This window comes from Hyperoodon ampullatus (assembly GCF_949752795.1).
Source record: "Hyperoodon ampullatus genome assembly, chromosome: 17".
Taxonomy (NCBI): domain Eukaryota; kingdom Metazoa; phylum Chordata; class Mammalia; order Artiodactyla; family Ziphiidae; genus Hyperoodon; species Hyperoodon ampullatus.
In genome coordinates, this window is record NC_136930.1 from 69,489,253 (window position 1) to 69,504,599 (window position 15,347).

Consider the following 15,347-nt stretch of genomic DNA (forward strand, 5'->3'; position numbering starts at 1 on the left):
CCCCCTTTATCCATAGTAACAGGGTCCCTGATTTTAATGAGGATTATGGCTCTGCAGGGTAAAGACCACATTCCCCAGCCTCCCTGGCAGCTAGATGAGATCATGTGATTTAATTCTGTAAAGAAAATGTGGTTTGGTGCTTTCCAGGAATTTTCCTTAAGAGAGGGGCTGTGTGCCACTTAACAGGCTATTGCAACCGTCCAGGCAAGAGGAGGCTGACTTCCTCTAAGGTGGTGGCAATGGAGTGAATGAGAAGGGGTGGGATTCTGGTAATTCTGAAGGAAGAGCTCACCGATAACAAGAGGGAGAGAAGAATTAAGGATGAATCCGAGGTTTCGGTCTTGATACCCAGTGGATGCTCACTCCTGAGCTGGAGGACACTGAGGACCTGATGGTAAATGGTTGTGGGGATAGAAGTGAGGATTTCTGCTTTAGCCACGATAATCCTAGGACACATAGTTTATATCCACATGGGAGAGCAGATAGCTAGGTGCATATACAAGTCTTGAGCTCAGGGAAGAGGTTGGGTCTGGTTGTAAGTAACGGAAGGATAGTGTTGAAATCATGGGATTTGGTGAGATCTCGAAAGAGTGAATGTGGAAAGAGAAGACAGCTGAGGAGTTTGCCCCGGAGCACTTAGGAGACAAGACAGAAAGGATCCAGCAAAGCAGGAGAAGATGAGAAGGTAGTAGGGTCAAAGAATCAGAAGCAAAGGGAAGAACCTGTTTGGAGAAGGCAAGTATGATCAATCTGGGCAAATCTGTTAGGTTAAGTAGATGGCTGAGATTTGAAAAGATGTGACTGAACATAGAAATGATGTGAACATGGAATATAAAAACGATGGGACTGCAGAAGCTTCTGTGGTTTCACTAGGGGCACGCAGAGCCCAGAGGGTCTCCCTCAAGCCCTGCTGTAGCCTGAAGAGAGACAGTCTCCCCACTAGAGTTTTAAGTTCCTTGAAGGCAGAAATCTTTCATATTTACTTCTGTATCCCCAGGGATTAGCATCATGTGTTGTGCTGCATTCATGACTTCTGGATAAAGAAGGGGTGTGTGAGAGAGAGTGTGTGTGTGTGTGTGTGTGTGTGTGTGTGTGTGTGTGTGTGTGGTGGGGTGAGGTGGGGGTGAGATTATGAACTTGATCATGGAAACCACTAGAAATGGGCTAGCATGGGCAAGTCAGACACACCACCTATTACCTACATGGCCTTGGGCAAGTCATTCACCTCTCAGTTCAAGTTTTTGACCTGTGAAGAAGAAATACTGCCTACCACACAAGACTGCTGTGAAGGTGACGTGAATGACACCTAGGAGTGATTTAGGACAGCACCTCTTCTATTGTGGTAACAGCACAGCAAACGAAATGATCAAAGTAAACAGGTTTTGAGTAATGAAGCCAACGAGATTGAGTTCGTAGGCTTTTTGATCTGTGTTTTGACTAGAAAAGGCCTTTTCTGCCTGCTTTCTAGTTTTAAATTTTAAAACAGCTAGATACTACCATACATGAGGATTTCCAGTTGGAATATTCTTCCTCTCTCATCAACTCCATTGAGGTATTTATATCAATTTCTTTCCTTAGCTCTTGAATGCTTTGCAGATGTGTTCCAGAGTATTAAGTAGGTGTATAGGAGATTTATCAGTATCCTCAGCCAGTTTGTTCATGGCAGACTTTTAAAAATTAAGAAACACAACCATAATGCACTTGGAGTTTTCAGGCATAAAACTGCACATGGTTCAAAGTTTCAGGAGACACAGAAATAACTAAGATTTCCATATGCCAAGTTCATGTTTTGGATGCCAAGAAAACGAAATATAACATTACACACTTGAAAGCATAATGATGTTCTGCTTTCAAATACACACAAAATGACATTCTTATTAGGCTCATCAAGTTTGTTAAGAGTGGTCAGATATATTCTCTGCAGAGCAAACGTGTCATTGAAACCATCGTATGACCAACACCACACATTCTGCTTCTTCAAGTATCCACTCGGCCTCACTTACTTGGGCTCATTTACATTCAGGGCTCTTCCATTCTCAGAGATCAGCACCCTGGGTGGTTTCACTTTCTTCTTTTTTTCACTTAATATTAGGGGTAGGTAGGAACAAGGGGCGGGAGAGAGAAAAAAATAAACAAAGATAATATAAAAGCAATTAATGTGTGAAACAGTTTAAGAAAAAGTAATCAGGTATTTGTGAATACAACAGCAATTCACTGTGATGAAGTCCATTGCTGGGAACTGACGACCGAGCCAAATTTCTGTGTGATTATATCTATATCTGTAAAGCGAAAATGTGACCAAGACAATTTGCCAGATAATTCGAATGGGGGAGAAAACTCCTTTTCATGAGATAGCCACGAATATTTAAATGAGTCTATTTTATGCATGATTTACTCAGCTAACTGTTAATTCCCCATTTGTGTATACATCTTCTACTTTAGTTAAAATTACAGTTTTTAAAATGCCAAATAGAATCTATTTTATAGAAATAAAAATACCAGTACATAGGATCTACATAAAAGGATGTCTATCACAGCATTAACTGCAGTGGCAAAACCTTGGAACCATCAAGAATGTCCATCAATGGAGGAATGATTGGATTGACTGTGGTATATTCATGCTATAAAATATTTTGCAGCCATTGAAAAATGTGTTCACTCTTTACCTACTCGTCTAGAAAGTTATAGAAAAGTGTTGATGATGATTTAGTGAGAACAAATACATAAAATATAAGTCCACTTTTGTTTTTAAGAAAAGACCCTCAATCCTACGTTTGCAGAAATCATTTACATGATTGTAGCAGGTGGAGGAAGTTCTGGTAGGATGGACCCAAGCCTGTTAACTCTTATTACCACGAAGGGGCAGAGATAGGAGGAAAATAAATGGAGCAGAGAGGAAAGATTCATGGAATAACATGAAAGAAAATGTAGAACATAAATTCTGTTTATTTAGACATTTACTGAAAATACATAAAAACTTTAAAAATATGGACAAGCTCTAAAAGATCAGATGGACAAATCTGTTTAAATGACAGAACTGCCCGCAATTCTTTGTCTTGGATTTCTGTTGTTCTTTTAATACAGATTTTATGTCATTTAACTTTATTTTATAATGTAAATTTATTCTCATTTTTCTGGATCTTAAACTGGGTTCTCAGGTCCAATTAAGTTCATGTTTCCATGAACTACATTATTCTCCGTGACACAGGACAATTAGAGGGCATTCAGAAGAGGAAAACATCTCAGGAACCCATTAGATCGTGTAGACTACAGCACACTGAACAGATTGGCTTGGATAACTAGTATCTGTAAACAAGGCCATGCTCTTACTTGACACATTTAAAGTTGTTAAAAAGCTAAGGACATAGAAACAAAACCCTACCTAAAATGCCACGATTCATGACATTCTAAAGAAGGGTTAGTAGATAACACTTCAACAAAAAGCTGAAATTAGAAAAAGCAAAGTCTGTGTTTGATAGCTAACACAGATTTAACACAGATAATGGGTAAAACAAGGTACAATCATGAAAATATACTCCATCACCCTCAATGATAGGATAAAATGGAATACCTTAATTTTTCTTGGTCTTTCCGTTGTTTTTCCATATGTCTCAGAGTTTCCAATCTAGATTCAGGAGTATACAAAGAGGGCTTATTCCAGAATTCCAGGTCGTCTTCACTGTTGGCTAATTTATTTTTCTTACATTCCCCTTCTTGTATTTCTGGTGCCTGGACGTCATCTTTGCTCTCTTCAGAAGATGGGCTAGAAAAGAACACAGGGCACGTTAAAACCAATAATAATGGACGTCTGAGTTTCATCCTGAATGCTGCCCCTTAAATATCTATATTTTTTGTGTGTGTTATCTTCTTACCTTTGAATGACAAAATGTGTCTGTAAGAGAGCCTATCTGAGCCAAGTTGGAGGAAATTAGTGCCACAGCATTGGGGCAGGCCCACCTCATCTATCACCAGGAATACTGCAGTAATCAGGTTCAAGGGTTCATAGACCTGGCCAATGTGAGTCACCTGGGGAGCTTTATACACAGTACAGATTCCTGGGCTCCCACCAGAGTCTCTCCAGTTGATCTGAAGTGGGGTCCAGGACCCTTGCTTTACAATATTTTGCAGGAGGTTCTGATGATCAGACAAACCCAGGGACCACTGGGCCTTAGCAATCACCCCACCTCCAGTCTTGCACTCTTCAATTCCATCCTCCACCCTGCTCCCAGAGGAATCTTTCTTAAAACTTTAATCGTATTATTTCCAGGTTCTTTAATGATTCTCTACCTCTAAAATTCTCCAGTGGGATACATGAGATCGCCCATGGTATGGCCTCTAACTTCTCCATTTTTCATGGATAACTTTGGATTTTGTAGCTTTATGTGGCAATGGTGCTCTGCTGTCTTTTTTATTCATGGTTTGTGGACTGTCAGAGAAGTACATGATGGCTCTATATGGCATCAAATAAGTATTATATGATATTCAACATTCATTCAACATGGATTCAAGTAATATTTATTGAGTGTCTTTCTGTGTGCCAGCCCTAGTCAAGACAGACAGCAACACTACGTACAGGAGACTCTACTCTAGCAGCGAGAAAAGGACATCATTCAAACAGTACACAATTAGGATAGGCTCTCTCCCCTCACCTCTCCCTAGAGTATGCTCTGTTACAAAGCGACATTAAATGAAAAAATCTACAGGAAGCCTTTAGTACCAAGTATGGCAAATAGTAAGTACTCGTTAAATGTTAGATATTGTTATTGTTGTTACTGAAATGAGATGACACAAAATGCTCATTTAGTTGACCTTCAAATAAGATGCTTTTTGAAAGGAGGGACAAAAACTACCAGAATATGAAATTTAAATAGTATAAACGGAACACAGTAAAATCTGCTTAGATACCTTACATATTATAAAATTCAACTAGACAGTTTTATAAGCAAAATAGAGCAAATTACTGAAAATAAATGCTTTGCCACATAGCTATGGTTCTTTACAGTACTGGAAAAAAATCTATTAAGGGAATCTGTAATATTCTACAATATTTTAGCTAATGGTCACTGAAATAATTGGTTTCATTCTCATTAAAAAAATTTTGTTTGGCAAACAAACAAACTCACAGACATAGAAAGCAAACTTATGGTTACCAAAGTGGAAAGGTGGGGGGAAGGATAAATTAAAAGTTTGTGAGACAGATACACACTACTATATATAAAATAGATAAACAACAAGGATCTACTATGTAGCACAGGGAACTATATTCAACATCTTGTAATAAGCTATAATGGAAAAGAATCTGAAAAAGAATATATATATAACTGAATCACTTTGCTGTACACCTAAAACTAACACAACATTGTAAATCAGCTATACTTCAATAAAAAATTGAAAAAAAATATGTGGACAAAATGAGTTTGTTCTAGAAATTCAAGGATGGTTTAATATTGAAAAATCTATTAATGTTAATTCAACACAACAACAGGAAAACATGATTATCTCAATAGATGCAGAAAAAGCATTCAATAAAAATCCAGTATCCATGATGATAAAAGCTGTTCATCAACTTGGAATAAAAGAAAACTAACTTAATTCTACCAAAGCCTCACAGGAATCATTATACTTAATGATGAGGAATTGGAAACATTCTTTTAAAAGTCAGGAACAAGATAACAGGTACCCATTCTTACTGCTATTATTCTACCCCGTACTGGAGGCTCAGCAGGCACCATAAAAAATAAAAAGCAGAGGTAGGAGGATTGGAAAAAAATTTTAAGTTGCTGTTTATTAAAAAAAAGGGGTTTGTCTACATAGGAAACACAGGATAATCTACATACTAACTGTTGCATCTTTTAAAAAAGTTCAGCAAGATTGCATAATACAGTATCAGTACACAGAAACCATTTATCTCTATATACATCAGAAAGACCCAATTAAAAGCCTATTTTTAAAATCCCATTCTACAAGATACTTAGAAATAAATCTAATAAGAAATGGTATAAAACCTTTATAGAGAAAAATTATAAAAACTTATTGAAGGACTCAGAAGAAGGTCTAAATAAATAGAACTATTACAAAGTTCAGCAAGGAAAGAATCAATGTCCTGAAGATGTCAACTTTCTCCTTATTAACGTGTAAACTGAATGCAATTTCAATCAAAATTACACTAGGGATCTGTGGGGAATTTGAATGGCAGATTCTAAAATTCTCACAGAAGAGTAAAAAAGAGTCAAGAAGAGCCAAGATAATTTTGAAACACGAAAATATCTCTTATCAAAGATCAAGATTTATAGAAATTGAAACCATGTGGAGGTACTCCCACGGAGGAGTCCAGAGAGCCCAGAAATGGGCCCATGAGTCGCGAGAAGAGGGTATATAATACGGGAGGAGGATAGCACTTTAATCAATGGGGCACAAACAAACAAACCTGTGTGGGAAGTGATTAGCACCCTACCCCACACTGCTGTGAAGTTATTCCAGATAGACAGATATGACACTGGGGTATTGAAAAATTTCATAAACAAGATCAGAAAGTATAAACATAAGTTTAACTACATGAAAACTTCTCACTTCTATAAAACAAGCACTTATCAAAATTAAACACAAGTCACAGACAGAGAGAAGATACTTGCAAAGCTCATAAGGACTAAAGAATTTGCATCTAGAATATAAAAGAACTATAAATTAATAAGAAAAAAAGTACAACTTATTTAAAATAGGCAGAGGTCTTGAACAGAAGAAATCTGAATAGCCAATAAACATATAAGAAGACATTTAAGATATTGAAACTCACTCGTCATTCTAGAAATTCAAATTAAAACATTAGATGCTATTTAACAACCAACTTGATTAGCCAATGTTTTAAGAGATCACATTATCTACTACTGGCAAAGATTAGGAACTCTCCTATACTGCTGATATATGAGTTAAAATTAGTACACTTTAAAAAACAATTGGGCAATGCATATATAGTCGAAAGATGTTTATAATTAATATGTAGCAATTGCTGAATACACTACAGAAACTTCCATACTAGCACAAGGAGATATGTGCACCATTGTCTGAAAAAAACAAGAAAGGGAAAACTACCGATTGTTGGAGCTGGGGCATATTCTGATTGGTCAGGAATAAAGAATTGCCGCTAAATATTTTGAATATCACCTCTGGGATAAACTGTGATTTATTCATTCGATGGAATTTTATTCCACAGTTAGAATGAATGAACTAGTTCTACGTGTCTTCATATGCATCAATCTCAGAAACATAATACTGAATGAAAAGCAAAGCTGTAGAAAGATATTCATGTTAACAAAAACAACAACAACATGAAACTACTCTTGATTAAGGAGGAATAATTACGTAGTTAATACATTACAATATGGATGGGATCAACATTATACCAAACACATACTAACTTTAGGATGGTGGACACCATGGAGGATGAAAGGAGGAGTGGGATGGGGGGAGAAATACTTAAGGAGCTTCTCCTCTATTGATATTTTATTCCTCATTTAAAAATAAAAGATCCAGGGACATCCCTGGCAGTCCAGTGGTTAAGATTCTGCGCTTCGGCTGCAGGGGGTGTAGCTCTGAAACCTGGTCAGGGAACTAAGATTTTGCGTGCTGTGTGGCACGCCCGGAAAAAAATAATAATGAAATGAAGTGAAGTGAAATGAAATGAAATCAAATCAAATCAGATAAGATCCAAAGCAAACATGCGAACTATTGACATTTATTATTAAGTTGCCTATTTATTTTTTTTAACATTTATGTACGTCTGAAATATTTTATAATTATTATTTTCTCAAGCTTAAGAGATTCTGTTACAAAATATTTAAAGCTTTCATTGTATGGAATCAAATCACCTGACTATAGGTGCAATTCCCTTAAAATAAGCAAGCATGAAAAATTCATGCTTGTAAAAATGACCAATTAGGGGCTTATTAATCACATTAAAGATGTATTCATTACATAATTCACAAAACAGAACATCTTACGATGTAATCAAAATTACTCAATTTATAATAATGTGATTTGCATTTAACTTTTCTAAAATATTCCTACTTTATAAATCAAAGTACACCTGTTAATTTATCTTTCCTGTGCATCTTTTAGAGAGATTTGCCTGAAGATAATTTTAGATGCAAATTAAAGTTGCTAGTTTGAAAAGGCTTTAAGGGAGGCAAGCCTCACAGAATTGTCACAAACAATGGGATGATCATACATCGTCTTCACCCAAAATTCACATCATAACTTATTCTTCAGATCAGTTGTCTGGAATATAAGTGAAGCTGTGAACACCTTGGGAAGAGAACTTTTTAACACAAGTTAACTAGAAAGTACAGTCTATTAAGTTACATACAGAGTAGTATTTAGTGGTTATTCAATGTTCTTTCCTGCATTGTGGTAACATACAGCCCTTCACAATAGGAAATGAAAGGTTTTTATTTCTGCCTTTTGGTTTTGCCTTGTTGTTTTTACTCATACTGTACAAGTAAGAAGTAAATTAAACAGGAGAACGTTGACAATTTTTAAAAAGAAAAAAAAAAGTTACGTACAGAGTAGCACTGATGTCTGTGTACCAACGTCCGTCAAAGCCTGTGCGCCTTCCCTCCCTCTCGCCTTCGTTTTCCTCCTCCTGCAGTCTCCTCTGAGCCTCTTCCTTGTCCTTGGCTCGTCTGAGGCAGTAAGCTTTCTCCTGCTCTCTGATTTGTTGTTCAACTACTGGAAAGTCCTGTAATGCCTGAATCCTTTCTGAACGCTCAATTTCTTTACCATCCAACCACTGGAATAAAAAACAGCCAACACAGTGCATTTATTCAAAAGTCACAATTCGAATCAGCCCCAAGCAGACTTTGCTTGCAAGATGAGAAATAATAAATTATGCACCTTAGTGATATGGAATTAAAAGCAAAGTAATTAATGGGAAACGTCAGAAACTTTGATCTAAATCAATGTTTACTTCATACAATTAACACAGTTTACAAAGTATCTTTACTGGTAACAATAATAAGTAGGTCTCCTGTTGAAACTGATTATTAATGACAAGCTCCCAAAATATAGTAATTTTATAACTGCTCACGATGTAAAGAATTTCAGTGCCTCAAGTCCCCAATGCTCTCTACGAAAAAGGGCCTTGTACGTCACACAAGATTGAGCTCTATTGCAAATGAGCCCATGTTCCACCCTTGACAAGACATGTAGAGTGTATTATTAATTCTTACGGTCACTGTTTTCATCTGGTACCTCTATAGGGATTGTTCCAAATTGAAATATTAAAAACACCAACCCGAAATCTGAAGGTTCAAAGCTACCAATTTAGAGATGCCTACTTATTTACTGAGCCTTTTTCTACCAAGAGAGGTGAGGTATTTAGAAAAGTGTGGTAGGCAGAATAATGGTCCCCCAAGAATGTCCACTTTCTAATCCCTGTGAATGCTACCTTCCATGGTGAAAATGACGTTGCAGATGCGATTAAGTTAAGGATGTTAAAATGGGGAGATTATCCTGGATTATCTGCGTGGGCTGGATGTAATCACATGGGTCTTTATAAAGGAAGGAAGGCAGCATAAGTGTCAGGGTCAGAGTTAGGGAGAGGTCTGAAGATGCTGCACGGCTGGCCTTAAAGATGGAGGAAGGGGCAGGGACTCAAAGCAGGCGCCCTCTAGGAGCTGAGAAATGCAGGGGAACAAAATCACCTCTGAAGCCTGCAAAAGGAGCAGAGTCTTGCCAACACCACAATCTTAGATTCTGACCTCCACAACAAAGAGTATGTATTTGTGTTGTTTTAAACCACTGAGCTTGTGGCCATTCATTACCACAGCAAAAGGAAACACAAATACAAAACACACAAAGATGGAGTTAAATATGAATTTCAAAAAATTATCAGGAGCAGTTATGGGCTTCCCTGGTGGTGCAGTGGTTAAGAATCCACCTGCCAACTCAGGGGACACGGGTTCAAGCCCTGGTCCAGGAAGATCCCACATGCCGTGAAGCAACTAAGCCCGTGCGCCACAACTACTGAGTCTGCGCTCTAGAGCCTACGAGCCACAACTACTGAAGCCCACGCACCTAGAGCCCCCGCTCCACAACAAGAGAAGCCGCCGCAATGAGAAGCACGCACACCGCAACGAAGAGTAGCCTCCACTCACCACAGCTAGAGAAAAGCCCGCGTGCAGCAACAAAGACCCAATGCAGCCAAAAGAATAAATAAATAAAATAAAATAATAAAACAAATCAATTAAAAATAACTTAAAAATAAAAATTATCAGGAGCAGTTAATTAAAGATCAAAATTATAATGTCGCTATTTGGAAAAAAATAATTTAAAGTAGGTCTTGGTCATAAGAACTCATATGGCTGCTGTAGATGGGCGGCAGAATTGGCTCTGAGCTTGCTGGCGGCCAAAGCAGAACAGAAAAACATCATCAGTGAAGCGATTTTTGCTTTCTTTACTGAGAAAATATACTCGTTTCTAGCTTCTCTCTAATACTTAGTTCTAAAACACATTTCTAAAGTGAGTTTCTTAGTGGAGATCTTGAGAGATGTCACGCATTGTTTCTGTAGCAACATGTCCATACACAACAGTCTTCACAAAGCTGTCTCTTCTAAGATCCTTCAGTGAAAGATGAGGCCATAATGATAAAATCCAATTCAATAAAACCTATTATTTAAGGTGATAAGTAATTGTGGTCTAAGTACTTAGCCTTTTTTTTTTTTTTTTTTTGCGGTATGTGGGCCTCTCCCACTGCGGAGCACAGGCTCCGGATGCACAGGCTCAGCGGCCATGGCTCACGGGCCCAGCCGCTCTGCGGCATGTGGGATCCTCCCGGACCGGGGCACGAACCCGCATCTCCTGCATCGGCAGGCAGACTCCCAACCACTGCGCCACCAGGGAAGCCCCTTTCACTGGAATTTTGATGAACATTGTGAAGGTGATATATTCTCTTACCTGTATCTGGGATGTAAGGATTTAAGTATTAACTTTATATATATACATATATAGTATTATATATAATATATATATATTTCCTTATACTTGGGTTAAATAAACATTGATATAATTTAGACCTACTGTTTCTAAAAGATTATGACCAATAAACCCCTTGTCACCAATACAGGACGGAAGCAGAAGACCTCATACTGGGAACTGATGACAAATTTGAGATGGTGTCACATGTATGCCAGCACCTGTTCTCGGGGCCTTCTTATTGGATCTCAAGTTTTTGAAGACTTTTGTTAGGTAGTTTTCAAAATTGGCCTAAGTTTTCTTCAGTCCAAAATCACAGCTGAATTCAGAAGGCCTGATGAACTGAGAGATTATGTTCTAGGCTGTGTATTGCAGTATTCCTTGATCTTTATTCACTTAGAGTTCTTGCAACACAGAGGCAGAGTGTCTATGTTTCTTGATAATAATTGCATGTGTGCTTCAGCAAAGAAGAGAAAGAGAAACTAAGATTCATTGAGGGCCTCAGAGAACTTCTTTAAAGTAGGAATTATTAATCCATTATAGATGAGAAAAATGAGGCATGCAACTCGCGGGTAGCAGAGACATGAGTCCTATCCTGGTTTGTCTGCTACAAAACTTTTCCCACTAGGCTACAGTGCCTACTTACCACCTGAAGTGGCTCAGACACTAGGAAGAGGATACTTGAAAAGGGCTGAATCTCCTCACACCTCTTGTGCGTGTCTGTCTAAATAACTACTCTGTTGTTATGAGTTAAATTGTGTTTCCCCCAAAAAATGTTATGTTGAAGTCCTGACCCCCAGTACCTCAGAATGTGACCTTATTTGGAAATAGGGTCCCTGCAGATGTAATCAGTTAAGATGAGATTGTTCTGCAGCAACGTGGGCCCTTAATCCAACATGACTGGTGTCCTTAAAAAAAGATGGGAGTGACGCTTCCACAAGCCAAGGAAAGTCAAAGCTTGCCAGGACCCACCAGAAGCTGGGAGAAAGGCATGGAACAGATGCTGCCTCACAGACTCAGAAGCAACCAACCCACACCTTGATCTAGAATTTCTAGTGTCCAGAACAATGAGATAAATTCCTGATGTTCAAGCCACCCCATTTCCAGAACTTTGTTATGGCAGCCCTAGGAAAATAAGACATCTGTTAATGCAGCTCCTGTCAAGTAGATCACAAACTTTCAATGGAATGGTAAATAAGACTCTAAAATTTATCAAGCTGTTTTTAAATACTAGTAAACACATTTATGAATACTATATTTCAAAGGGAGGCTGTTGCCTGTTGTAACAGCTTATTCAGAATAGTCTTTCTGAAAGGAAAGACTGGACCTGAAGCGTGTACATTAACCCAGACAGAAGCAGTGAGTGTGGTTATGGTGTGAATGGTGGGCTATTAGCTCAAATCCCACCAGGGTCACTTGCCAGGTGTGTCACCTTAAACAAGGAGCATCAGCTTTCCGAGGCCTGGCTCCCTCATCTCAGAAGGCACCTAATCCTCTCCCTGCAAGAGTCCGGGAGTATCAGAGATGCTGTGTCCAAAGCACCTGGAACAACCCTGGCCCGTGCTTCAGGCACCTGTCTGATGGCTCTCACACACCCCTAGCCCAAGCACTGCAGAGTTGACAGGGGGCCCAGCTGTGATGACAGTCCCTGCACCCTTCCAGGGAGATGGTTCACAGCATCCATTTTCTCTGAAATTCTGGTTCTCATCAGTTCATTTTTTTAGGAAGTCATTGTACAATGATGATCAGCCTGGGTTATGTTTGATCTACTTCATCACTCATTCTACATATATATTCTAGGTTCAATTACCTGAATCACTCATTCTCTTAATCAAAGAAATTTTACATTAGAAGAAATGTGTTCTATCAATCCAGCAATTTTGACTACATAGAACACAGCAGTCTAAAAACAAATGTCCTCTGAGGATAGAGGAAAAGGACTGTTAGAAAGCCAGGGCCTCCATGCATTCTCTCTGCAGAAGCAAAATGCGGTCCCTGCTGCTGGAGGGACACCAAGAGGACATGACCGCTGGATGGCCTGCGACTGGACCTGGGCAATCACAGGCTCCTCACCCCCTCCCCTGTCCTTGGAATGTACCTTCTGCCCACTGCTCCCACACTAGGAGCAGTTCCAAGGGTGCAGCCTTGAGACAGTAAGGCTTTGCTGAGACCCTCTGGATGGTGTATGTGACTGAACCCAGTTAAGGCCTCTCTATAAACTTGTAAGATTATGGCGCACAGGCGCAGAGATCTACTCATCCTGTTGCCCCAAACAAGCTTGGTAAGTAGGTTTCCTTGCTTATTAAACCTGCCACCTACCCACCTGGAGTCCTGCCTCTTTCTTTGGTCTCTCCTTGCCCTCCGTGCATGGGGGCCAGTTTCAGATTTCACCTGGGAAGCTCCCGAGGTTTCAAACCAACACATGCAAGTCAGGAACTCTTGGAATTACATGGACATTAATATTACTACTTAAATATTCTCAGATGTATGATTTTTCTAGAAACCATGTGTTCTTTCCCAGTACCAAAAGTATCGAATATCGGGAGATTTGACATAAGAAATGAACACACAGAGCAGTGGTTCTCAAATGAGGTCCCTGGACCAGTAGCATCAGCATCGCCTGAAAGCCTGTTAGAAATACAAATTCTTGGGTGCCCATCAGACCTACTGAATCAGAAACTCTGGGGGAGGGGCCCAGCGAACCCCATCTAAGTATTCCAAAGCATACCAGAGTTTGAGAATTACTAACATAGCGAATGAGTTAATAGAAAGCAATAGTAAGAAATAATACTTTAAAAAGCACAGTAGTTTAAGACTGTGAAATACAAAGGTATAAAGCTGTCGCCACCTCAAAAGCCCTAAACTTTTGGTTTGCTACTAGTAATAAGGAACGCTGTTTGTAACAATGACTTAAACTCACCAAGAAAGTTCAATTAAACTGTGTGTGTTCTGAATGAGAAAGGAGAAAAGCATGCAATTTATTTTTCAAAGGTTTATTAAAGCTATAATATTAAAACAACTTTAAAGGTTCAGTGAGGGCTTCCCTGGTGGCACAGCGGTTGAGGGTCCGCCTGCCGATGCAGGGGACACGGGTTCGTGCCCCGCTCCGGGAAGACCCCACATGCCGCGGAGCGGCTGGGCCCGTAAGCCATGGCCACTGAGCCAGCGCGTCCAGAGCCTGTGCTCCGCAATGGGAGAGGCCACAATGGTGAGAGGCCCGCGTACCACAAAAGAAAAAAAAAACAAAGGTTCAGTGAGCCAAAGACTCGGTTTTGATCTTCTGGAATATTCCATCCTCTAAAACAACACATTCTCTGAAAATGCTGTGAATAAATCAGGAATCACTGTAGTTGCTTGTTTTCATTTGTCTGAGAATTTTGTATCACTGACAAAAAAGCATACCTTTAGTTGTTGAAGAGTTGCCACCACGAACTGTCTGTAGCCGTCAAAGTCAGCGCAGGGGTTTCCCATGAGGAAGAGCTCCTTCAGGTGGATGTTGTGTTGAAGGGTCTTCACGCTGCTCAGCTCGCCAATGAAATTTACCGTCAAGTCAAGCTTTGTCAGCCCTTCACATCCTGTTGAGAGAAATGAAAAGAAAAAAAAGCCAGAAAAATCACACAGGCAGTAAAATGTGTACAATAACACATCATAGAACTAACAGCTGCAATATTTTAAGTCTGTTGATTAATTGCACTGCTTACCAAGAAGTGGTTTTTCAGAAACCTCAAAAAGGCTTAGTCTTGACTCACTTTTCTATCTGTGTCTCCCCTTATTTTCAACCCCTTAGTCCCTCCAGCCAAAGGAAATCATTTCCTTGCCCGTATCCCTAAGCTCTGGGCTGTTCACATTTAGATTTGGTCACTATCTGGCATGACTACATCACGTTGACAAATCTAATGGAGCCTCTTCAATGCACTATGTCACTAGAAGAGTCTGCTGCATGTGGCACAGTCGACCATGGATTGTCTCTTAAATCTCTCAACTGTCTTGAAACACTGATGCGACTCTTTCCTTGTTCTCCTTTATAATGTAGTCTATTTCTCTTGATCTCTTTTACAGACTTTTCCACTCCATCAATGGTGATGGAGATTTCCATCCTTGACCTAATATTCCCTCTCCTTATGGTCTTTTTTTTTTTGTTTTTTTGCGGTACGCAGGCCTCTCACTGCTGTGGCCTCTCCCGTTGTGGAGCACAGGCTCCGGACGCGCAGGCTCAGCGGCCATGGCTCACGGGCCCAGCCGCTCCACGGCATGTGGGATCTTCCTGGACCAGGGCACGAACCCGTGTCCCCTGCATCGGCAGGCGGACCGTCAACCACTGCGCCACCAGGGAAGCTCCTCCTTATGGTCTTGATGACAGCAGTCATGTTCACTGGTTT

General features: G+C 39.6%; 1 protein-coding gene across 2 annotated transcripts in view; it reads right to left on the reverse strand.

The window, feature by feature from the left end:
* Positions 1–14,439, reverse strand: part of DNAAF11 (dynein axonemal assembly factor 11) — a gene marked incomplete at both ends in the record, with an annotated part of 47,128 nt that extends 32,689 nt beyond the window's left edge. For both annotated transcript variants that reach the window (XM_079722216.1, XM_079722215.1), the window contains 4 exons: positions 2,004–2,081; positions 3,572–3,763; positions 8,559–8,785; positions 14,371–14,439. In XM_079722216.1, coding sequence (XP_079578342.1) covers positions 2,004–2,081; positions 3,572–3,763; positions 8,559–8,785; positions 14,371–14,439 — 566 coding nt within the window. The remainder of the gene's footprint in view (positions 1–2,003; positions 2,082–3,571; positions 3,764–8,558; positions 8,786–14,370) is intronic.
* Between the last annotated feature and the right edge of the window lie 908 nt (positions 14,440–15,347).